This window comes from Patagioenas fasciata, chromosome 6 (assembly GCF_037038585.1).
Source record: "Patagioenas fasciata isolate bPatFas1 chromosome 6, bPatFas1.hap1, whole genome shotgun sequence".
Classification (NCBI taxonomy): domain Eukaryota; kingdom Metazoa; phylum Chordata; class Aves; order Columbiformes; family Columbidae; genus Patagioenas; species Patagioenas fasciata.
This window is the reverse complement of record NC_092525.1, coordinates 19,827,228-19,852,936: the sequence shown is the minus strand read 5'-3', so window position 1 is coordinate 19,852,936 and position 25,709 is coordinate 19,827,228. Positions and strand designations below refer to the sequence as shown.

The following is a 25,709-nucleotide window of genomic DNA, read 5'->3' as shown; positions in this document are numbered from 1 at the left end:
TGCAGAGAATGGCCACAGGCAGCCCAGGCAGCCACTGCCGCAAGAATTTGGGATTTCTGCATAAGTATTTCATATCTCTTGGAAAGATGCCAAGCGGAATTTAATTGCTTGTGGTGAAATCTTTCGCTGTGGCGAGGTAAGACATTGAATACTTTTGAACTTTAAAATTGCTATGGGACAGCCTGATCTAGTGTGGTTGTATTTAATATACAGGCAGACTTCTTAATCAGATAGAGTTCTTTGATGCACTTTTTGTTTTAAATACACCACACTAACTTGAAGGCGAGGAAAGGAATTCTTGTAATAACATACACATTTGTTTTTCTGTTTAGTAAATTGACAGGTGTTTGGTTTTTCTTGTGTCTGCCCAGGAAACCACATCTTGTCTCCTGGAGAGCCTGTTGGAAAAGGTCTAACGCCAGAAGCTGCAAAAGATCTCGGTCTCCCTGAAGGGATTGCAGTAGCGGCATCGCTCATTGATGCACATGCTGGAGGACTAGGTACTCTGTTGGATATTTACTATTTTTGGAAACAGGAATGTATTGAATTAATTTCAAAATTTGTTTTTCTCACAGCCTGTTTTGTATCTAGCAATTTACTCTCATGCTGTTCTTATGAAGTAGCACAACTAAAATAAGAAACCCCTCACAATAACTGCTAGTTTATCTGCTTGTAGAAAAGGGCTATCACTGTTTATTGCTCTTCAGCTGGCTTTGCAAATTGGTTATTAACTTCTACTAGTTCCACTTTGAATTTGTGAACTGAAACACCAATGTGTTGGCATGTCATTGTGCTGTGAGTTCCCATCTTCTATTGCTCAAAACTTTAGGGACAGGCAAAACATAACAAAACAAAACAACAAACCAAACCAAACAAATAAAAAAGGCAAAAAAGCACAAACCATCCAACCACCACCACCACCACCACCAACCCGCCCCCAGCATTCTAAGGTAGAAGTTTCATGTCTGAGGCTGTTCATAGTTTGTTGTCTTGCTTAGTTTTAGAAGCGATTCATGCTTTGTTTAAATAATACAATAGAGTTTTTTTGCATACGCTTATGCCAGTACAACGTGGGATGAAACTGCTGCTTTTGGTCTGGGGAGTTAGAATACGTAAATACTGTGTATCTAAACTAGCCAAGAGGAGTAGAGGGGGAACTGACCTCTGCACAGCATTTCCCTGCTGTAAGACTTTTTTTCTGTAGCTGGAGTGAGAGGCCTGATGCTTGTTTTTTTTATTTTCTTTTCCAGCCCAATATTCTGATATGCTTGTTTTCAACTCTGTTGAAATATATTTGGTGAGGCTCAATTGCTTCAACTGTGCTGTTTGGCATTATCTAAATACAGTCAATAAAAAGCAATTCAATGTAATTTTTCAGCAGGAAATGGAGACTTTTTAGTTTGATAGTTCAGAAAAAAGTCTTACCTCGGAAAGTTTCAGTGTTATTGAAACAGTACTGTTCAATGGAAATCTGTTGCTTATCGGAGTATTTTTCTCTAGAGCTAAATGAAGTATGATTTGATGCTAAAGTACCAGTTTTGTTTCAAATATTTTGTGATATTTTATATCTCGTCTGCTTCCAGAAGTTGTGGCCTGTAACTTTTTAAATGTTTAAATTCATTTCCTCTGCCTCTGGTAACTGTTTCTGATGAGATTAAGTAATCAGGTAGATTTCTTTTCTTGTTCCCTCAGAAAGGATTACATAGAGACTGACTTTTAGTGTCATAGTTGTAGTTGTGTTCCTACTGTAGTGAGTTACTTAAAAATCTCTTTGTGTCAATTAGTATCATAATTGCATAAAAATGTGTTTGAAATTATGTGCCCTAGCAGTTTTGTATTCTTGGAAAGGGTGTGATAATAAGCTGGCCTGAACTAATGAACCTGCTGAAAAACTGGATTGTCACAGGACATGTGAAAATGACAGCGGAGGGTCCTTGTTTAATTGGCATCATTATATGATTACAGGATTCAGAGCACAAAAAGTTTGCCCAGTAAATTTCATGTGCTGGAATCAATGAATTGAATTTAAAGAAGAACAGAGAGCTGTTCATTTGCTGTAGTCTTCTATAAGGAAACCCTAACACTAGAAATATATAGCTCCTGGCATCCAGCAGAGTGAGACTTTAGTGGATAGACACAGTCTGCTTCTGCCAGTCCTATTTATCAGAATCTGTTTTCCCAGATGGCACCACAAACACTAGCAGACTACCGAAACCATTGCCAGGAGAGAAGGAATGTATAGGTTATTGTTGGAGAGGGAGAGATGCCTTATGGGGGGAGGTGTTGATAACGCAAATGACAAAACCTATATGCTAATCACACAGTACTGGAGCAGAGCCTGGGAAAAGAGGAAGATCTAGGATAGAAGTCATCCTTTTCAATCGGGGAAGGGTAATAAATAGGTAGGGAAACTAGTAGAAAAGGCAGTAAAAAGGAAGACATTTGGATAGCAAAAGAGACAGCAGGAGCAGGAGGAGCGCTGGAGAGTGCAAATGTAGGTAAAGAGAATTAGTAGTGTGGCTACATCTCAAATAATACTAAATAGTTCTCCTTCATCCATAGCTGTTAAGAGGAAGAACCTTCATTTCTTTCAAGTCTAGTTTAACCTACAGTGTGTAGAATACAGAGGTGAAAATCCTGAAGGAAAAACAGAAAAACGAAAGTAGAACATAGATAATAGAACTAGGAAGTGAAACTGTGTTCTGGTCAACAGATATTAAGTATCGCAATGCACAAAAACATGTTAATCTTTTAATAATGATAAAAGGCACACAGAGGAAAAGAAAATAGAGAGATTTGAAACAGTGAATTAGAATGTGAAAATATCAGAAAGAAATAATCTGCAGTTTATGTAAAACTTGTTTTTAAAAGGTACTGATGTGTATTTTAGTGCTTATTCTGTTGTGATCTGTATTGAAATGTTGAGGTTTACTGTTTGTTTGAAGGTTATGACTTGTAAATTAGTAAGCATTAGATTAGTTTGTGGGACACCACCATCCAATGGGTGTCCCTGTTTTATTCTTGTACACATTTGGCTGGTTGTTTTAAAAAAGAAGTCTGGAACAGCGGAATAATGAAGAGGGCTTTTTCGTATCCTGCAGGCTAAACCAAAATGACCCGATGGAGGTCTTGTTTTCAGTGTTAGTAACTTTTGACGCACTGTTCAGATCTGCTTTTGGCTGGACATAAAGTGTGTTTTAGCAGGATAGGTTCCTGAAGTTTATAAAGGCTTCAAAGTTTTGAGTAAAATAAGGTAAAGAATTATGAAATATTTATGGCTGTGGAGATCATCTGTCAGTCCATCTGATACCTATTATGGAAAAGTAAAAACTGAAAGCTGAGTAGTTATGTCTTATATTTTGTACCAGTTTAAAAGAGCTTACAGATAAAAATGTGAGTATGGGAGGCCAGTCTTTTGGGACTGGCATCATAAAAATAATGTTTGCATTGCACCTTTTAAAAAAGGCATCAGCATTGTTTCAGCAAAAGTAGATAATTTATTGTACAGTATCTAAAATACTTTGTCTCTGTGGAAGAGATCCAAGAGCGCGCATGCTAAGCATTGCCTGCTTTTCTAAAATCTCTCCTGCAGTTTGTGTGATATACAGACTACTTGTTTTCAGTCTCTCTTGAGAATCTTTGAAAGATGTTGAGTCTGCCTCAGAATATGAAAAATTCCAGCTAAGTTAAAGGTGAAAGCGACTTGTAACAGCAATTAAATTATTTTTAGCAAATAAAATATCTAATCTTTCATTTTTATGACAATGTTTCAGACTTACTTGCTGTCTGACTTCCATTAATCACAAAGAAGACGACTCTAGCAACTCTAACACTAGTAAAGCCACTGACAAAATCCTACTGATTTCAAAAAGGCCAAGAATGCATATTCTGCAGGATGCATGTTTTCTGAGTGGTTAAAAATATCTAAACACGAGGCTCTTCAATTTTGTATTGGTTATGAAAATACATTTGCAACATATGCTGACAATTCAGTTTAATAGATTTGTTCCCTCTGAAGTGTGAACAATATTTTTAAGTCCTTCTAGAAATTCTGTTACAGTGTTACCTAGTACAGGAAATTGCCTTTTAGAAAACCCTATCCAGAATTCTTAATACAAGCTCATGCATGTCTATGTTTTAACAGTGGGAAAAAAAAAAAAAAGCATAAGAGGTAGAAGCCACGCTTTTAGCTTTCTGTTTTTCCTTACAAATAGGCTCTGTGTATGACAGCTATGCTACTATGCAGTTACAAGCCAGCTAGGATAAAGGGAAATACGGACAGAATGTAAATTTTTTCCCTAATTTTCTGATTATTTAGATAACTTCAGCCATGATAATAGTATGATAACCATGGCAATCATGATAAGACGGACCCCAACAGACCAATTTGATAGCAGAATCTTGCAATGGTGAGCTAAACAAGAAGGTGTTAATGCAACGTAGCCTACTAACCACAGAATCACAGAATGTTAGGATTGGAAGGGACCTCAAAAGATCATCTAGTCTAATCCCCCTGACGGAGCAGGAACACTCAGATGAGGCTACACAGAAAGGTTTCCAGGCAGGTCTTGAATGCCTCCAGAGTAGGAGACTCCACAGCCTCCCTGGGCAGCCTGTTCCAGTGTCTGTCACCCTCACTGAGAAGAAGTTTCTTCTCAAATTTAAGTGGAACCTCTTGTGTTCCAGTGTGAACCCATTACCGTTGGTTGTCACCGAGAAGAGCCTGGCTCCATCCTCGTGACACTCACCCTTTATGTATTTGTAAACGTTAATAAGGTCACCCCTCTGTCTCCTCTTCTCCAAGCTAAAGAGACCCAGCTCCCTCAGCCTTTCCTCATAAGGGAGATGCTCCACTCCCTTAATCATCTTTGGTGCCCTACGCTGGACTCCCTCCAGCAGTTCGCTGTCCTTCTGGAACTGAGGGGCCTAGAACTGGACACAATATTCCAGATGTGGTCTCAGCAGGGCAGAGTAGAGGGGAAGGAGGACCTCTCTCGACCTACTAACCACCCCCTTCTAATACACCCCAGGATGCCATTGACCTTCCTGGCCACAAGGGCACAGTGCTGGCTCATGGTCATCCTGCTGTCCACCAGGACCCCCAGGTCCCTTTCCCCTACATTGCTCTCCAATAGGTCATTCCCCAATTTATACTGGAAGCTGGGGTTGTTCCTACCCAGAGGCAATACTCCACACTTGCCCTTGTTATATTGCATTAAATTTTTCCCTGCCCAACTCTCCAGCCTGTCCGGGTCTTGCTGGATGGTGGCACAGCCTTCTGGCATATCAGCCACTCCTCCCAGCAAACTTGCTGATTGTACACTCTATTCCCTCATCCAAATCACTGATGAATATATGGAATAATACCTACCCCAGTACTGACCCTTGAGGCACTCCACTGGATACAGGCCTCCAACTAGACTCAGCCCCGTTGACTAGGACTCTCTGGCTTCTTCCCTTCAGCCAGTTCACAGTCCAAAAGGGAACTGTCAGAAGTGGGATTCGAACCCACGCCTCCAGGGGAGACTGCGACCTGAACGCAGCACCTTAGACCGCTCGGCCATCCTGACCTACACCACTTGGTGTTTTTTTACAATGTTCAGCAAATACTTTCATGATCCCTCTACAGTGAGGAGAAATTTTTATTTTCTTTTTTTTCTTTAGCAGATGCAGATGAGACGCACAGTGTGGTGACAAGTTTGCCAGTTGAAAAGTAATGCTCAAGAAAAAAAAAAAAGACAAAAGAATATTACCTGTTGGGCTGCTGCGTTTTGCAGCTGAAGCTTGGCTGCAGGTCTGCCCTGTTCTGTAAACAAGCTTCTGGCTCCTCTCTGGCATCTCCTGGGTATAAGTTTCTGCTGCAGGCTGGGTCCTTGCTGACTTTGTCCACTGTCCTGTCCTGCACACAGAAGCTCCTCAGAGCCAAGCACAGTTCCTCTAAGGGAAGGAGTAAGCTTCCTTTAAATGGTTCGACATGGGCAGAACAGCAGCAGCTAAGACAACAAAACCGTCAGCCTTTGAGTCTCCTGCCAAGTAACCCCTTTCTCCAACTCATCCCCTGACAAAACACATCATATAGTATATGCACGATAAACAGTGAACAAATAAACATATCTGCAGTCTACTGTACTGCCTTTCCCAGCAGGGCAGCCTTTTATTCTGCGTGTTAGTGTACTACCTAAGAGAATAAAGGTCAGCTTATAGTCAAAATAACATTTAAAATTATTATGATAAACATGAATATAGAAGAAATCATCTTGTGTCCTCATGTATCTGGAATAAAAATGCATTTAAAAATAACTTTATTTTTTAACTAAGTAGACCTCTTTGTTTTGTGGCAGTGCCGCGAAATACTTGGCAATTATTTGTGTGTGGAAAAGCTCTGTTTTGTGAGGGTTGTCTTGCTCTTTAAAATAGAATTTTCATTTTCTTTTAACAGGAGTAATTGGAGCAGATGTGAAAGGCTATAACCTGCCATGTGAGAACCAGCCAATTACATCCCGCGTTGCCGTGATCTGTGGAACATCTTCATGCCACATGGGGGTAGGTTCTATGTGTAGCCCTCATTTGTATGGAATATACTAATCTTTTTGAAGGAAAAAATGACTTTGTCCTTCTCACCCTTTTCCTTGATTTTTTTTTTTCTGGTAACGCTATCTTTACCTTTGGATATTAATTATATATTACCATGCATTTGCTACTAAGCAAGAACTTTAATAGTAGTAGAAATCAATACTGAAAAATGACATGGAAAATAAAAACCATGATGGTAGAGTGGCTTAAAGAGCAGCCTGAAATCTGAGCCAGAGACTCCGAGCTTGAGTTATCTGTGGCAAGCCTGTCACTAATGTGTTACAGAATAGTGTCTTTGGAGGAGTGCATGTCTCCAGTCACAGCCCTTCTCCCCCACATCTTCACTTAATCAATATAAATCCTTCTGCCTCTGAAAGTCACCATCACATATAGAATTACGATACGTATCATGACTAGAAAGAAAGGAAAACCCCAATAAGCAATTTTCACTTTGCTAATTTTTCTCAGTGAATTAATACAAAAGCTTTTTCTGAGATTGCAATTAAAATTTAGTGTCTGCTTTTGAAATTTATACTTTTTTAAAATGTATGAGTCTGAAAGCATTCCATTTAGATAAGTACCCTTTTCTGCCACATTTTTTATTTAAAACTCATTTCGGTCTTCAGTTCAGACTGATGATAACTTGAATTTTTTCAAAATGAGCAAATGGCAGTGGAAGTGCTAGAGGTGTTAGAGAGGACTAACATGCTTGTGGAGAGAGTTCCAGTAGAGAAAAAGGAAAGAGAAAGGAAACTGATAATAAAACATCAGGCTTAACAGTAACTTTTGTTGTCTTCGTAGTAACAGCATGAATGCATGGTGATCTTGAGCATGAATAAATGGTGATCTCGTCACATGGATTGTAGTTCAGCAAAGCATTTAAACACATGATTGAATTTAAAGATGTGAATAATCCCAGTATTGTGAAGCAGAGCATTTAACACAAGCTTACATCCTGTAGACCAGTTCAAATATGTTTGTATTCCTTCCTAAACAAGAGTTTCAAACCTCAGACTCCACCACTCTTAGCTTATTCTGTCTCTGAAAAATTACATTGGTATCTCTTTTTCTGTCATGTGCAGGTGGGGCACCCTGCAAATCCCAGCTCTGGGGGAAGAAGTTGCCCTTTGAGCCTGCTGCTACTTTTATTTCAATTTTTTTTTTTTTTTTTTTTTTATGGAGGTTTCTGCCGTTTCAGAAGAAGTTGTTTGCATGAACTCTTCCTAACCTGTTCGATTTAGCTGAGTTGGTTTAAATTGTTAAAATATGTTTGGTTGATAGAGGCAAAGTACTGGACTGAAACAAGCTGAGAAGCTCTCAGTTTCCCCAAAAGGTGTAAGGGCAATGATGAGCAGCTGGAAATGGGCCAGCTGGCTCTCACTTGTTCCTTTCACATAACTAGTGTTGGAGGAGCACACGTGTGTGGTTATTTATTAATTTTTCAATATATTTCTGTTGGTAAGCTCTAATGTAGACCCAGTTCACAACTATAGTTTGTTTTCCTTCCCGAACTAGAGCATGGCATATCGGTATAAACAGTTTGACAGCACTTTTTGTGTGCATACTCAATGAGCATGAGAGATGTGGCTCCTTTAAATATCCTAATGTGACAAAAGTGACATGGAGAAGTCCATGTTGATGTTGTTGATGGTGTTGATTTAATGACCAAACAGAACAAAGTCATGCACAGACTACACTCCAAAGGCAAGGTAGAACCTTTTAAGGCTCTTTAATCACTTGAATGCAAACTGGTGAACAGATGCTTGTACAGTTTTTTACTAGATTGAAGTAGATTTTTATTTAAATGTAACTACTCAGCATTTTATAATAATTTCCCTAACTACCTGCCTTCACTCATCTGCTCAGAGGTATAACAATTTCTAGCCAGCAGACAATAAGCAAATTCTGGACTTCTCTGGATTTAATCTGTGAAAGGACTTTGGTTTGGTGTTCTTTTTTCTATTACCTGCATAGACTGTATGAAGTGAATGTAGAGCACACAGAGCAGTTGTATTTGTGTTTAAATGACACTTATATGCAGCTGCATTTGGCTGAAATTAGCTGTTCCTTTTTTTAATTAGGGCTATAAAATGAAAGTATATTATACTTGTGTTTTGATAGAAATATATATTTTCTCTCTCCGTGTGCACCAAGGGACCCTCAGGGCTACAGAGATTAATCATCGAGTTTAATTTAATGCAGTGGGAGAGAGACCTGTGTGGTCAGGCGGGCATTAAAAAGTGCCTTTGATCTGCCTCAGGTGCACTGAGCCCCAGTGAGCCAGCAACAATAATACCTTTGTGAGATGATCAGAGACAGGAGAGGGAGAAAATGGCCTGTGTGGAAACTCAAGGCCATCCTTTGTTGTGGTTCTGGCAAACGAAAGAGCCAACTGTCAGGAGAAATTCAGAAAACAGAAAGCAGGGTGAAAGTACGGCTGGATTTTGTTCAAGGAATCGTAACAGGAAACTTTTCAAAGTCATCTGCTGTGCCTTTCCTTCCCTCCCCCCCTTCTTCCTTTTTTGGTGAGAGCAGGGGCACTGCCATTGGCATGTGTGTGTTGGTACAGTATTTCCATTCTCTACACCAAATACTCCATGAGTCACAGAAGCAGGTATTGCTTGAACACAACATTTACTTTAAGAGAAACTGCTCCATGACCCAGTTTTCATTACCTTAAGGACTCTAGAGATCTTGAACAAAAGACTTTGCTAATCATGCCTTTGATATTTTAGGAAGTACAAATGTAAAACCTAATTTTACTCATGGCTATAATAGTTTAATTTGTGGTAGAACTACCATTTTTGAGTGAGGATATACTTTTGGAATTAACCACTGACAGTTTGGGGTAATCGGACACACACAAAGCATTTTGTGTTTCTGTTGAGGTACTTGAGTAGCTCATGGAAGAAGCAAAAAGCATGTTGCAATTAGGTTACTGATCCACGTCCAGGTCTGAGTTGGTAGTTGTTCAAAGTCAGTGCCACCTCAGGGCTCATCCATTATCCGTGAGGAAAAAAGAAAAGTTGGTTTTCTGAATATTTTGGGGCAGTTTTTCATTTACATGATTCTCTGATGCCTGCTTTGCCCTGGTGAAAGTGATCAGCAATATTTGCATTTGGAATGGCAAATGAACTGCCCTTCTACTTGTGAAGGATTGTCCCTTAGTTTAGGGCTGGGATTCATTTGTTGTAGCTTTGATCTCTCTCTGCAGCGTGGGTATTCTTTTCGAGTGATGGACACTCAGAGGCTGACTGTTCTGAGTGGGCTGCTGCATGCCATCCTGTTTTGTAGACAGTGTCTTTAAGCTCCAGCACCCGCATTTAGTTTTGGAATTTTTAGGAGACTTTCCTTCTGTAGCCATGGTGACTACACAAATGTGTGAGTAGTTTGTCACAGTAAAATAGCAGCAGGTTTGGGGCATTGAAATAAGAGCTTGCATGTTATTCCTAACTGGTAGTTTGCATAGGTCTAACAGACATGCCCTAACTTCTGGGAATAAGTTAATTGGTTTCCCTAAAAGCTTGTCTTCCTGCCAGTGTCTTGTGGGTTTTATGGGATATTTTAAAGGTTTCAAAAATCTGTTTTCTGCTGAAACCTTTATGTGATCAGGGGGATTTCAGGTACAGATACTTGCACTGTCTTGTCCCAGTGCTGATCACAAACATGCTTGCCCTTTTGCAGATGTGTAAAACCACCAAGAAATTGAGTGAACTGTTGGGTGCCAGCTAGCAAATAGCAAAACCGAATATGAACCAGCAGTGTGACATGGTACTTGTACACAGAAATTTCCTAGTATTCCTTGAGCAAGTACTCCAGCAGTATTGCTGCTTCTTTCTGGTAGATAAATCTTGAAGTTTCCTGTACCTGATATCAGCAAAGCACTCTTCTTGTGGGCACTAAATTCACATAATAAAACTTTTTTTTTTTCCTTGCAGTAAAATGTTTCACTAGATTGTAAGGTTTTTTTGTCAAAGATAGTACAGGTTTGAATAAACTTATGTGACACTCGACAGACTGGGACCAGACTGGGACTGGTTTTTGGTAGCCAGAAGCTGTGAAAAGAATTTTAAGTAATTTAAAATGGTAAGCAGAAATAAATTATATTTCTGGAGTAGGAATATTAAAGAGTTCTGAGGGTTACAAAGTCACTAGGGCATAGTGCCTTTTCCCCCAGACGGTGACTTTTATGGAGGACAAGGGGGACTTGCATGCAGAGCTGCAAGATCCAGAAATGTGGAAGCCCATTGTGAGAGAGAGCAGGGATCTTCTTTTGCAACATCTCATCTTCCCTTTTGCTATTTGCTCTATGTGGTCCTTGCAAATTTTGTATGTGTACACGATATGTGCTATTTATGCATATTGAATAAAGCAGGAGAGATCCACATAAAATAGCCCTGTTGATAAAACTCTAATTTCTGCCTATTTTGTGGTGAATTAGGCTTACTTAGAGATCACTGTTCTGCTTTGTACTTGTCCCAGAACAGTTTTCCATTATGAAATTGTCATTCTTGCTCTAACACCTTCTAGGATTCACAGGTGAAGGAAGCACCCAGAGCAGCTTCTAGTGGGAATATTTGCTTGATTTCAGTTTACTGAGGCAGGGAGGTCCAAATTTGCTGGCATTTTGAGTCCCAAATTTACATATTTTGTGTTCCTATCCAGAGTCTCTGATATTTTTTTTGTTGTCTTAGTTCGGTGGTCTGATCTGTGTGCTTCTTCAGTCATTCCTTCCTTATCAGCTCTCTGTACTCAAAACTTCTTTTTGGGGATTGTCAGGGAATCTTTTCAGGTTTAGATGGAGTCTCTTCCTTTGTATCTGTTTTTGTACTTCTTTGGCTCTTGTGATTGGGCAATGACTCACCTGAATGGTGTGCAATTATTTTTTCCCCTGGTGATATTGTGTATGTGGTTTGAAGCTTATAATTTAGTAATTTTTTTTTTAAAATTGGTAGGCATAGGTCGTTTATCTTCTAACTACAGATTTGCTACATGGTCTGAAAGACAGAACTTGAGCAGCAAAATGGGCAGATCATTTTGGTGTCCCAGTGTTTACTATGGATTGGTTTAGGAAGAATATCCCATTCTCTGTTTTACCAAGCCTGACTAGTCTTTGCCTGTTTTCTGCTAAAGGAACTTCAGCCCAATTTGCTTATTCTATATTTGTTCATTTGATTCTCGTGATGACTGGCAAACACAATAGAGCTGCTTTGCTCCACAATATCCGCCCAAGCTGCCAGCTTTGTTCACACAAATAGAGTGCAAAGCACGTTTCCACCCCCCAAGCATGCACAGTACGTGTCCTTCACAGTACATCCTGGAGTGGAGACTGCAGAAACACGCTGGCTCAAAGCATTCTCATTGCCTGATCTCTGTAATCTCGGTGGGAGCCAGACCAGCAAGTGGATTCAGTATATTTTGGCTCCGATATGAGAGTCTCCTCTTCAGAACATGCCACGTTGTTCAAGCAGCAGACTTTTGAGTAATTACTACACAGGGACTCCTCAGCTGCTTGAAATCATCTGTGGTGAGGAAAAAACTTGCAGGGACTAAATAGGCTGGTACTTGCTTTGCCAAGTATATTTAATGTAGCGGGATGGCCCTAAGCAATGTATTTCTGGAGAGTGAGTTGGGGGACTGCGTGCAGCACTTCAGCCTCACGCTTTTCAGTCACGGCCGCACATGCATCCCTGGTATGAAATGTGCAGTCTCCGAGGGGACAGGGCCAGAAGCCCAGGGCAACATCTCTGAGCGCCAACTGGCTGTGACCCAGCGTTCGACAACAGCGGCAATTCGTCCTTCTCCTGAGCAGGGGAAAGGGGCTGGGTTTGGGAGAGTCGGGCGGATGGGGAGAAGGGGGAGGAAAGCAGTAGGAAAAAATAAAAATAAAAGCAAAACTATTGAAGGTAGGGGTAGCCTAGACAAGTTTTTGAAATATTCTGTGAGAGCTTTATGAAACTGATAAGCGCCTGCCCTCTTGCTTTTTTTAATATTCCTCTCTTCTGTAAGGACTGTCCTGCACATGAGTCACGGAGCTGGTGTCTTTCAAATGGGAGAAATAAATCAGTATTGCAGGAACCTCTCCTTTGCTGTGTCCTCCTTCAGTTCAGTTCTGCTGGCTTATGTATTGCATCTGGCAGCAGTCACAGTGCTGACTTCCTAGCTAATGAAGACATTTTACATTCAGGGAGAGCTGCATGAAATGAAAACCACATTTACTTCACGACTGTTGTTACAGGTTGCCCGTCCTTAGTGTATGCAGATTTAGCCTTCTGAGGAAAAGGTCGCAGAGCCTATTTAGGTGCCTTTTCAGCCTGTGGCCTTAGAAAGGTTATGTATCCATAAAATTGCCATTGCCTTCAACTTGTCCCTTGAAGAAGTCTTCCACACCCTTTTTAAATGGGACTGTCTCATTCTATGTTCTAGCGTCCTTGGTTTGAAAAATAAACAAACAAAGCTGTAATAAACTCTTTGCTGGCGTTAATTTGACATTGTGTGCTTTGTTTGCTTTGTTTTGTTTTTAAAAGGCGAGAAGTAAAATATTTCTGCTAGCTAGTTACAGAAAAGATTTTTGCTTTTCTGACCTCCTTATTATATTAATAAAAGCTAGGAAGACTTCAGTAGTGGTGGGAGATCATGTGCAGGCAGCCTCCAAAACCCAAAGCTCTTACTTGCAGAACTAGTAAACCACAAAGCTTAAGATCTTGAAATGTAAATAGGAAGTTGGGGAGTTTACTTTAGAGCAGGCAGTGGTGAGTCTGTATGATGTTTATTTCTGCTTGCCTCCTAGCCTTTCCTAAAGCTTGGCAGAGATGAAAGGGAGGCTTTCTCAGTAAATGAGTTATTAAAAGTTTCTGTTATAAGCAAGATTCCTTTGTTCCTGGCCTCACATAATTCAAAGCTCAAGGTATGCCTTGGTGACTGGGAGAATGGGACGTTCCTATTTAGTGTATGCCCATGAGAGACATCTAAGGCTCACACTCCATTTCTTTGCTGATAAACAGCCTGTTCAGGAGAATGTAGCTGAAAGCAATACAGTCCCTGTTGTACATAAACTAGATAATGCTTAGTAACATTTCCAGAAAACTATACAGTCGACTCTCCTTCCCTTTTGTGAACACTTGAGTTCAAAGACTCAAAAAATAGAAGTAGACAGAGTGAATGCTTTGAAAAATATTCTGCATGGAGACTATATGAAGTCCGGTACTCTAGAGATGTCTCACTGACATCAGTGAAAACACATGCTTTGAAAGTTGCAACAGACATGGTGGTTTCCACGCTGCAGTGAACTGCAAACTACCCTGTGTGACTCAGTCATGTATTAGGGTCTCAGATTCATAATACTGAACCTTTCTGAAGTGTCTTCTCTTCGGTTGTCTTGGGGTTCTTTGCATCAGCGAAAGAACGGAGTAAGAGAGTAGGAACTGTTATTGCAGTTTTATTAGGTGAGAGACTGAGGTGCTTCATAGTTTTTAATTGTTGTGTCTATACTTTTACAGACTGCACCTGTCCAGTGCGTTGGGAGTGTATGACATCTGAGTTAGAAATTTCACCTTGTATATTGCAAAGTTTTTCTGCATTATAAAATGACAACATTTACACACTACAGACAATAGTGTATGGCATGGTATGATAAACAATGTGTAAACCAGAGATCTGTTTTCTTCCTTCCTTGGATTTTCTATTCTTTTTGATGTGAGCACAATGGATATAAGGGCTTATGTTGGGCTTCCTCCAGGTCTGACTACTAATAGGGCTCCTCTCCTGTTCCTTACTGCTTTTCCAATGTTTTGCCTTAGAAGAGGGAGCAAGAGAGGCTGAGCTTCCAACATATTTATGTTGACCCTAGTAAGATTCTGACTGCCAGAAATATTAGGCTGCCTAATTTGAGCCTCTCTACTTAAAGCACAAGGTTACTTGTTAGTAGATCTAGCTCTAGAAGCTAGCACCTTGCACCTTTATTTCCTTACTATATTTTAATAGGGTGTGGTGATTTCATTTCTTCTGTTGTAGGAAGGAGATTGTGTTCTGGATTCTGTAGCAAAGAAAATTATAAGATGTTGTTCCTTCATTTGTGTTCAGATAGCATAGCATCACTCTTTCAGGAGATAGAATAAAGCAACTTAATTTTGATTCATTCTTTATGTATGCTTATGCTCATTTTTATTCACAGAAGTCCACCAACAATGGAGGACCACTGTCCATCAACAGCAGTGGCCCTCCATTGTAACAGAAGACTTTTTATTTCTTTTTCTATACTCTTCAAAGTGATTATATCAGATTTGATGGGTACAACACTCTCATCAGTGGTGCAAACTAACGGACTCTGATTGCTCCTCTCTAGATCCAGAGAATGTATTAGCCTGAAGCCCGCAGACTTGAGCAAACCCAAGTGTTTCCCTGGAATGTTCTGTTCCGAGGAGAGTGGGATAGGGGATGTCTCTCAGATCGCAAGCATATTTATATATAATGAATGGCCTTTCTAGACCCCTTGTTTATTTTGTTTTTGTGGGTAGCCATGAATGTATTAAACAGCCTGGTTATTCTGTGTGTCCAGATCTCACAGTGAACAAAAAGGACTCCTTTTTGTGCTGTTTTTCTTAGAAGAACTTAACTGCTCTGTAAAAGAAAAACTGAAATACAAGTGAAATGAGATATGATGAGAGATGCCCTTGATGATCAGTTAGGATGTCTCAGAGCCGTGACACAATTAAATAGAGTTTCCATGGGAATACAATAATTGTAGGAAAAACAGCATAATGGTTTTGTGTTAGTTTTAAAATTTTTGAATTGACCCTATTTGCAATGAGTAGCATGGGATTTGGGAACAAAATCCTAGATTTTGTTTAGTATTGCTGGTTTGCTGTATGATTCTGTCAGATTGTTGCCTTTCCTTAGAGTACCCACTTGCAACATGAGCATCAAACTGAAGTTGTGCAGACAGAGATCTTGCCAATGACAGGTGTGATATTTGAGTGCTGGATATTAAAGACTCCCTGGTCCAAGGTTATACAGATGCAATGGCATTTCTAAGTGTCTTTTTACTTTCCATAACAGCATCAAATCCCCCAGTCAGGCACACTTCATCAGTATTTGGGCGGTAGGCCTCTTACTAAGGTATTTTTTCTCTTTTCCAATTTTATTCAGCATCTCATGAAGCAATAGTTCATCAAAGTTTCCTTTTGCTGGTGTAGTGGTGGGAGTGAAGTGGGAAGACGTTAGATGGAGTAAGGTTTATTAGGGAGAAAGTAAATCTCTTCTCATAGAAGCGTTGTGGAAGCAAAATGAGGAGAAGCATTAGCTGCTGCTTTTCTCCTGGTGTCAGCCGGGAATCACAGTTTATGCTGAGTTCATTGTTTATAACTGTGGGTGAAGGCCTGAGGTCTTCTCTCACTGTTTACTTTGTCCTTGGGAGTTTGTTTCAGTAAGTAAGGGCTGAATAAACACCGAGTAAGGTTCTCAGGATTTACCCATTTAGTTATTCAGATGTTTAAAAATATGTTTAAAATAGTGTGTGGTAGCAGATCCCAGATAATGTAAATCTACTTCCAGTGACTCAGGGGTATTGCAGAAGGTGATCTATTTTACCTGTAAGTGTGATACTATTGCTGGTATTGGTCTTCACTAATATAGAAGACATACTTACCTTATGGTGAAAAAGAAAACTAAATCTCTAAAATGAACTGTATTAGGCAATGAATAAATGAGAAAGGCATAAAGTACATGGAAAGGGCATCCAGAGTAGATAAATACACCAGATCTCATTTGAAAAGATTTTGGTTTTCTTTAATATTTTCTCATCGATTGCTGTAAGAACAGAACTGCAGGTTTTGAAGAATAATTTTCCCTCATAAATTATAGGGTTGGGAATAATACCTACTTGCAAGAAACCCTTGAGTTTCCTGTTAAAATGCCAGATCTGACATTTCTTTCTCACAGTTGCCTTGAATTTCTGTCACATCAGCTACTAAACCCCAAGTTCTTCAGGACTGTCAGCATCTGATATAGTGAGTTGACTGCATTTTGGGTTATCAAGACGTGGACTACTTAGCATGCATATTAGAGATAACTATGAAAATACTCTTCAAGAGAAGACAAGGATCTTACAGTACAATCTCCAGGAAAGGGTATGCGACAGGATAGCTCATATCTTGCTACAATTCACAATTCTGCCATCAGCTCTTTGGGAAAAGGTCAGTGCTAGAAACCTCTTATGGAGGCCCTCTGTTCCTGTGCTCCCCAGCACGTCACACTGCCATCTTCTAGCCGCAGTGACGAGGACTGGGCCTGCCTTGGGCTGCACAGGGTTCGGCTGAGGGATTTTGGGGGTGGTTTCTTGAGTATCATTTGGATGTGAAGTTGTTTATGTGTCTGGGCAGTGAGGTGCAGCATCCACCAGTATTTGTGGCACAGCTCTTCCATGTGCACAACCCAAAAGGCTGGGATGAGGTCTCACTAGTCTGCTAAAATAAGATAGTGCTGCAAGCGGTATCTGAAGTGTGTTTGTTTAAGAACCAGAACTGAAGCTGAAGGGCTGTAAGCTAAAGGAGTAATTCTGAGACTTTTAATAAACTCCAGTGTTCTTGTAAAAGATTTCTACTGATCTACAAATAAGCATTATACTAGATTTCTATTCTAATGCACAAATGGAGCCTTTTACTGAGAGGCTGCTAACGTTCATGAAAAATGTACTTAGTTTGCAGTCTCAGACAGTCACTTTTGAAGGCTTAGTCTCTTGTTTTGGTTGGAATTAAGAACAGAAATTTGTTTGAACCTCAACTTACTGATGGCTGGGAGGACATTCTGGGCAAGAATTATTGTATATTTACCCTGTTCCTGTGCTCTTCCCTGAGTCATCTGTTACTGGCCACTGGCCACAGCAGGCTAGCTGGCTGTATGGATCTTTAGTTTGACTTTTTGATTTTATTTTTTTAAACATTGAGAAGAGTTAGTTCACATTATGATGAGCTTTCAGGAATTTAATTTGCCATAGCAGCAAATTAGAGTGTTATAAAGTGCATATTTAAAATGGCCTGCAGTTAGTAGTCTGTACTGGAAGATTTATAATCTTCACATAAACTGGGGTTTGGTGACAGTGAGTATCTATCATTGGAAAAGGAGTAAAAATAAATGGGTGGTATAAATTGTGCTAGCTTGTTTGAGGCCCTGTATCCCCAGTGAGCTATTGTTTTGAGAAGCACAGAAGTAATTGCTGTGAGTCATGGAGCAGCGTTGCTTTGGAAGGGTACATAATAGCATTTCAGCAGAGGACACAAGTAGAAGCTATGGTGTAACCAGACAACCTTTCAGTCCATTTATCAAAACACTTGTAGTTCTCATATCAAAGAAGGTGACACAGTAAATATGAGAAAGGAAAAAAAAAAAAAAAGGTTAGTCTGTATATCTGTGTCCAGCCGTTTCACTAAATAAAGCAATAAAATGAATCCATGCAGAACTACTAGTGCTTGGGTACTTAGCAAGAAGATTCTGAGTTCATCAGAATGTGGGCTTTTTTTTTTCCTCTTTTGGATCTTGAACACAATTTAACAGATTAAAGATCTTTTTTTTTTTTTTTTTTTCCAATTTATGTAAGAAACCTTGACCTTTCGGAATACGAAGAAAAGGATGATATACTACTGTGATATACACCTGTTGTATACTTTCCCAAGCCGAAATATAAAATATGCTTCCTGTTAATGGATAGTGATAAAAGGCAGAAGCAAATGTATGTGAACATTCAACTTGGAACAGTCAAAATTCATCTAGTGTAAAGGTTTTGTTTACAAGCTGAGCATTTGGTCAGAGTGCCTGATCAGACATTTGAAGTTCTTGCATCTCTGATTTAGGCGGATGGAAATGGTGAATGTTGAATGAGTCTGGAACAATTACCTATGAATGCATTATTCTATAACTTCTTCCAGAGCTGAAACTCTCAAGTTGTCCCAGGCTTAGTTCCAAGTTTGCTTCTTGGAATAAACACAGGAGGTTAACCTCACACCCAAGGAATAAAAACTTACAGGGGTGCAAATTTTCTGTTGAGGACACCATTGTTGTTTTTCTCTGCCTGAGGAGGGGAAACTGGGGGACAGTTCTAGAGATGAATGCTGTGCTTGGACAGCTTGCTCCCGTTGTGATCTCCTGGAGACCTATCTCATAAATGACTCTGAATGACCTAAATGTTAATCTGCAACTACTCTCTAAGTTGTCCTGGCTTCTCCTTGTACTGATACAGAAGCTGTTTGATCCACTTGCCTCAGCCCCTTTGTGGGGACAGTTCTGAGTGTCTCAACCATCTGAGAGTTCCATATAAAAAAACCCTCTTCTTTCTACAAAGAGAACAGCATCATTCTTCTGCAAAGAAAACAAGTGCATCTGCCCCTCTAACATCTTTTAATTTGTGATATCTTTTCAGAAGATCATCTGTTTGATCACAAGCAGCCTCCCCAGCCCGTTGGTCTCAGGAGTAGTTTTCTACCATCTTGGACTTCTTGCCTGTTGTTCAATTTGAAGGATAGATCTTGTTGCTCAGATTTTCTGATCATTAGTTTCAGTTTTACCTGAACAGTGGTCAGGACTTGTCTGTTGGTAACAGGAGTCTCGGGATCCACCTTCCAAGGCAGTAGAGCTACCTAACCCCAAGCTGCCGTTCTCTTCTATCACATGTGAGGTTAGTGACTCTGATTCATATCTATGACTCGGAGGTTTTTAGTGCTTCAGGGTGGATTACCCACGTGAATGCAAACATGAGAGTCTGCAGCTCACAGTGGATCAGCACAGTCATCACTCAGTGGTCAGGAAATGGCTGGCAGGAATGTGCTAGTGCTCTGTGGATCTTACGGAAGGTGGAGAAGTTTTTGTTTGTTGCAGAACATTGATTTTTATATTTCCCCTCTCTAATTGTTTGTCTCATGAAGTGGCTACAAGTAGCATGGTTTTGGTGGCCAACTTCCAAACACTCATGTCCTACTATAGCTCCCATCTTTTGCAAACAGCAGGCAAATTTCAGCAAACAATTGAAACCTGACTTGGAGAACACATTGTTCACATGTGTCACTCTCAGCTTCTGTGGCCAGTGTGCTCCTGGGTAAAGATAAGATGAGGTGGCTGACAGATGCATCACGTCTCCTAACACTTCCTTGCACCCTTTTTTCCATGGTACATCATCTGCTTTTAAACAGTGGGTCATGGATCTTGTGTTTGTGATATCTCTGATCCTCCTCGCAACTCCTTTATTATGGCACAGAGAGAGATAATGAGAATATAGGTTGTAGGCTGTGTCTTATGCTTTTATCAAAACAGTACATGGAGGGACAGGCTCCATACGTACAGCTAGAAGATCTGTTTGAATGGGAAGGTGCTACAAGGACATTGCTGGTCACCTTGTGAGAGTTCAGTTGTTAAGTATCATACATTGTTTGGATTTCAGTACTGTTTGTGAACTGGAGCACACACTCTGATTTTGTTCTGTCCTTGTGAGGAGAAAATTATTTGGGAAGGTTTAATGCAGCCGTAATGCAGTGAGCCAGACTTGACTTTCTTACAGTTAAGTTTCCTTGCCCTGATGAGGTAGGCAATATATAGTGAAATCAAAACATATACTCACCCTATTTGATTTAATCATGCTTGAAATTTTTCTTCTCTGTGTCTGTTTTACTAACGTCTTTTCCTGGCTGAAAAAGGGGATTTACAAAAATACATTTTTTGGCAGAGAAGTGATGCTTTTTATTTCACCATTTTTAAAAAATATACTAGTAAGGCAAACCAAATGAAGAGGATTTTGCTTCCAATATAGTTTTAGTTTTTTCCTGTTTTTATATTCTGCTTTTGAATTTGGAATTTTGAGTGCAAAGAGAGGAATTCAAAAGTGTACAGTAGGAGAGGTAGGTACCAGTTTTGCACTGTGTTCTCCCCTCAGGAAAATGGCAGGATTTTATAATGTGAAAAGTATTATTCTGTTTAAGACAAATCTCAGTTATCTGGCTTTTCTGGTTAATATTTGAAGGGTGATATCACTGCAAACTTCATTCACAAGATTAGTATTAAAAAAACATATATAAATCCTTTTCTGTGATCAAGTAATGAGAGTACAGGTAGAGGAAGAAATTACCTGAGTAATCTGTAATGTGTATTTGCACCCTGTGAGCAACTCTGCAGTTGCAGTCCTGACCCTGGGTTCCCGTGGAATGTGTGAGGTTCCTGGGATCTGTCACACGATGCACTAGAGAAGGTTGATGAGTAGAGGTGGTTTTGCCGGGCAACTGCCCTCCTGGTTTTGCCCATAACAATTTATTTGTGCGGCTGTACCCTATGACATACTACTACCATACATACCATTGGCTGAAAACTGATGCAGTGTATTGAAAATAAAGTGTAAAGCACCCCCAGTCAGCTCAGATGAGGAGGCTGGACCGGGCTGCTGTCCGAAAATGGGCCATATTCAGAGGTCTGTTGCTCTGTTAGGGGCTACAGGGAGTTAGTTGAGCTCCGTAGCATCCATTCTCAGAGGTTTCCTCAGAAATGCAACTTCAGACTGGCTTGTGGTGGCAGACCTCCAGAAAAGCTGCTTTTACAAGTGCAGCCTGTGACCTCTTGCATTCCCTGCTCTTGGCAGGGGCCTGATCTATTGCATTTTAAAAGGTAAAATAAAATACAGCTGCGTAAAACAGGCTGGGGTTTTTTAGTAAATTTGGTTTTTGTTGTTGTTGTTGTTGTCGTCGTCAGTTTTAAGCAACATTTTAATTGCTATGTTTAACTCTTTTAAGAACCAGGATCCTCTGGGTGAGGGGAGAAACTCCTAAACACTGCCTCACAGTTTCTGCTGGTAGATTAGTTTTAAAGCAGTAAAGGTTGGAGTATGTGGTTGTCCCCCTTGAGTGAGGAGCATGTCTAGTAAGGTCATGTCCAGTTCTCAGTTTTTGAAGTGCACCTGAGGAGCTGGTGTGTTGTTCTTAGACACAAAGTGCTGACTGCAGGGGCTGTCTTCAAAAATTGTCATCTTCCCTAGGAAATGAAAAACGTGAACATGTAGGAACATTCTCTTCTTCTGCATCTGAATATATACTGTTCTGTCTTTGAAGAGGTGTCTGGCACATGTTTGGACATTTGCTAGCATTTTTAATTATAGACACACGAAAACTAAACCCAACATACTTCCTAGGGGTGGGTGCTCAAGTCCGCATTTCAATACCTAAATAGCTGGCTTCATCTTCTAAGGTCATGAGCCAGAAATCAATGTGAAATGAGGGTCTTTTTTAAAAATCTGACTACTTATTTAAGTGTCTAAATACAAGTATTAGTCCAAATCCTCACACAGAGTAGATCGACATACCTTTGTGGAAGGTGATGGTTAAGGCTGAGTTGAGGCTTTGGCTCCCAAGGATGGAAGCACTGGTCCAGGTGAATTTCTCTTTATACACTTAAATATAAATTAAGTACAAGTTAAATAACTAAAATTATTGTGATTCATCATATTCTTTCACTAAAAACCATAAGATTTAAATAATTTTAAAATACCTTTCCTTATTTAAACTTGCATAAAAAATCTCACAGTGGAAATGGTTAATAATCTTAGTCCAGTTTTCCTCTAATTAGCTCTTGCTAGATATAGAGCCAGTTTGTGTAGTATATAGTCCCATTGCATAACTCACCTGAAATATTTTCAGAGATGAGGCATTCAGGTTACCCTGGGAGTGTGGTTTCTTTACTGGGCATTAATCACATACCTTGTTTGGTCTGTAGTTTGTAGACCAGTTAATTTTTTATGGAAAATGTAGAAATTTAGAAATAGTTCTGCATGCATGTTGTTCACATTTTGCTGCCCCTCTCAGAAGGGTTACTATTTGGAATAACAGCTAACAGTAGTCCATAAGAATTAATCTGTGTCTCCTACTTTCATGTTGTTCTGAAAGTTTTGTCTGGAAAATAACTAAAAAAGGGATTGAACTGAAATTCTAGCTTCAAAATGTCATGATAAATTTTAGATCTCAGTCTGCATTTTAATGCATACTCTCTGTATGTTTCTAATTTTGGTAACTTTTACTTAAGGATGTTATGGTGCTTGTGATAAGTTTGATTTTTGTCATACAAGTTTGTGATATTACCAAGTGCAGAATAAGCAGCAAAATCAAAAAAATGTATTTATTTTAATGTTGTTATACATGACTTTTGTGGCTCTACTGCACTTGGAACCTGGCTGAGCTGCTGGACTGAAATGTGCTGGACTTGTGTTCTTACTGTTACCATGATGTATAAATAAGCAATATCATTGTCTTCTCTCTCAGCCTCTCAATTACATTTTCTAGGAATAAACTCTCTTCTGAGGCCCCTCAGGCCCTACAGCTGAACAGGCACATTGGGCTCTGCCAGAGCCGCAGCCCCATGAGCAGTCGCCCCTCTCACCTCCCAGGAGACTGAAGGCACTGAGGAGACCCGGCTGACTTAAAAACGTGGCTTTCCTACAGCCAACACAAAAGAAACCAACTTGGGCAAAACAGACATACTGAATACATGTCAGTGCTTCAACTTTCCTACCACAGGCCACTCTCTCTGGCCATAAGTTTACACTCTGGGCAGTGCCCAGAACCCTTTGATTCTGTTGGGTGGTTTTATCACTTTGGATATCTGCCTTCCTGTCTGTCTCTTAACCATGCTTGATTCCACAGAAATCTTATCTTCCAGTATCTTATACTGCAAAAATATTGAATGATGTCTTTGAATATTTTTTGTTGTTGTTGTGCAACCCCAATAGATGTCATTGGGCAATTTTGTTTTACTTTGATCTGTTCTTACCGTTCTCCTAACTAAATAGAAGTCTCTAAGGTTTGTGAGCTTTCCAGCTCTCTGGGTTTGGTAAACCTGTGACATAGCTTTGGCAACAAACCATGGAGTCCATGTCCAGCAAGGTATCTGTTAAAGTGATTTCGTCCCATAAGCTAGAATTCTTCAGCTGCATGTAAGCAGATTACCAACATCATCTGTGGACAGATGTGTTGAGGCAGAATCCCAAAGTCGACATACTCTATGTTTTTGTCACTTAAGTAACTTCCATGGTTCCAGTGGGATAAAGTTAGCTCTGTGCAAACATTTTTGTGGCCTAGTCTGGATATCATTGCAGAGCAACCCTGTCACTGTGGGTGGCCCCCGGGATGCCAACCTGTCACATGGAAGGGAGCTCTGTGACTTGCCACCGCAAACTATGCAGCTACATAGCAAACCCATGATGGCCAGGGGACATAAGCTTAAAATATAATCAAACAAATTACTGGTGGTGTATGACATATAGGAATTGGAATATTAATACATTTTAATTTTCTTTGTGATCTGTAGAACGTTTCTTGTGTTCCAAGACCTTATGTTCTTAAATATGTTTTACATCAGGCTAAAGCTTGAATGCTGTTATGTGTTTAACATGTAATTACTGCTAATAATAAATGTATATTGACTGTACTTACCATAGGCTTAACCTAGGGATTTGCCTCCAGAGTAATGGGGAAACCTAGTTTTAAACTCATTGAGTGCTTGAGAAATCATGCCAGGATGGCAATTTTAGAGTAGGCATCAGTTTACTGAAAATACAATTGCATGCCCCGACTCCACCCAGTTAATATATATGCCACCAGAAAGTGCTTTTATTAAATCACACATTCAGTAGCTGTTACTATGACCCAAGTTTGAACCAGAAACCTAGAAATGAAACATTCTTGGGTTTTCCTTTGATTTCTCTCCTTTTTTTTTTTTTTTTTTAATGAATATCTTTCATGCTTTGTCAGAGAATTGTGGTCAAATTGGTTTATAAGACCCATCTGTCAGCAGAAGCAAAATGATACAGTTTTCTTAATACAGGATTTTATGGATCAATGTAAACCCCCGGAGTTGAATGAATGTCAGTATTCTCAATCTACAGTCAGTCAGAAAGTTTGAAAGTCAAACGTCAGCAGAGAAGTTAATGAAAGTATTTGACTTGTCAATGATCAAAGTCCAGAACTATAAAGAGCATTTAGTAGTTGGTGACTGATACAGTGCTTTTCCTTGTTTCTTTCCCTGCTTTCCATTAGTATCTTAGATCTTTCTTCATACCTGCCTTAGCCTAACAAAAGCAGCTGTTATTCTGAATCTCTGGCTGTAGAAACTGATAAGTGAGGTGATTTTTAAACAAATTTTCTGACCTAGTTTTTCATTAGCAAATATTTACTCTAAAAACGTTGTGACAATAGAATGAAGCAAAGCTTTTTTTTTTTGCTTTCATGTAGGTGAGTGTAAGTCCACTGAAGTTTGATTTTTCTTTCTTATTGCATACTGCAAATCAATAGAAAACTTAATAGTGATACTAGAATGCTGCCAGATATTAGAGGCTCAATATTAGAAGCAGAACTGAAAATGGAAGAAGATGGATATATATCAGTATACCCTGTTAATATAAAGATTTAGTTTTCTGGTAAAAGCTAAATTCTCCAATAGCGTTATTGTAAGGAATTTGTGTAAGCCTCCACCAGCAACAGATGGTGTCAACTAAGGAAGAAAATTCTGCTGAAACTCCTCTCTCACCAGTGTGGCCTGTTTTATCTTGTCTCTGATTACCATACCATTTACATAACACTGTGGAGGAAACAAGCATGAGCCTGATCATTATGGCTAGACTAGCAAAACAAAGCTAAGGAAATAAATCTCACACTGAGACTTGCTCGTTTTATGGGATGGCTGTATGCCTAGGTGATTCTCCTCTGTGTTCTGTTCCACTTGTACCAAATGACAGTACTGAAAGCTGAACTGACTCCTTCGATTCACTTATATGAGCTGTAAGTTAGCCTACAAGTGGTAAGCAGTGCTTTTTTCCACAGGGACGTCTACCAGAGAGTTGGATTTTTGATTTTTTTTACCTGTTTTTGTTTTAGAGGGAGAGGCAAGTGGCAAGGGCTAGACTAAATTAAATGTGCTACAGAGCTCATATTAGTGCCATTTAAGAAGGTCCTGTCATACCTTAGCTTAGTTTTATATAGCATTATATGTTTTAAAGACATTTTTCATTTCTGTGGGCTGCCAGATGTGCTGCTGATACCTTCTGATCTTAAATAGTTTGACATTGATTTTCCTAGCACACACCAGGGTTGAAATCTGGTCTGTAACTCATCCAGATGATC

General features: G+C 39.7%; 1 protein-coding gene and 1 non-coding gene across 24 annotated transcripts in view; one reads left to right on the top strand and one right to left on the bottom strand.

Annotated features, from left to right (window-relative positions):
• Positions 1–25,709, top strand: part of FGGY (FGGY carbohydrate kinase domain containing) — a 309,381-nt gene that overhangs the window by 235,664 nt on the left and 48,008 nt on the right. For all 23 annotated transcript variants that reach the window (XM_071810167.1, XM_071810160.1, XM_071810159.1 and 20 more), the window contains 2 exons: positions 372–500; positions 6,440–6,543. In XM_071810167.1, the coding sequence (XP_071666268.1) occupies positions 372–500; positions 6,440–6,543 (233 nt within the window). The remainder of the gene's footprint in view (positions 1–371; positions 501–6,439; positions 6,544–25,709) is intronic.
• On the bottom strand, positions 5,488–5,570 carry TRNAL-CAG (transfer RNA leucine (anticodon CAG)). The gene has a single exon. It is a non-coding gene; the product is annotated as a tRNA-Leu (tRNA).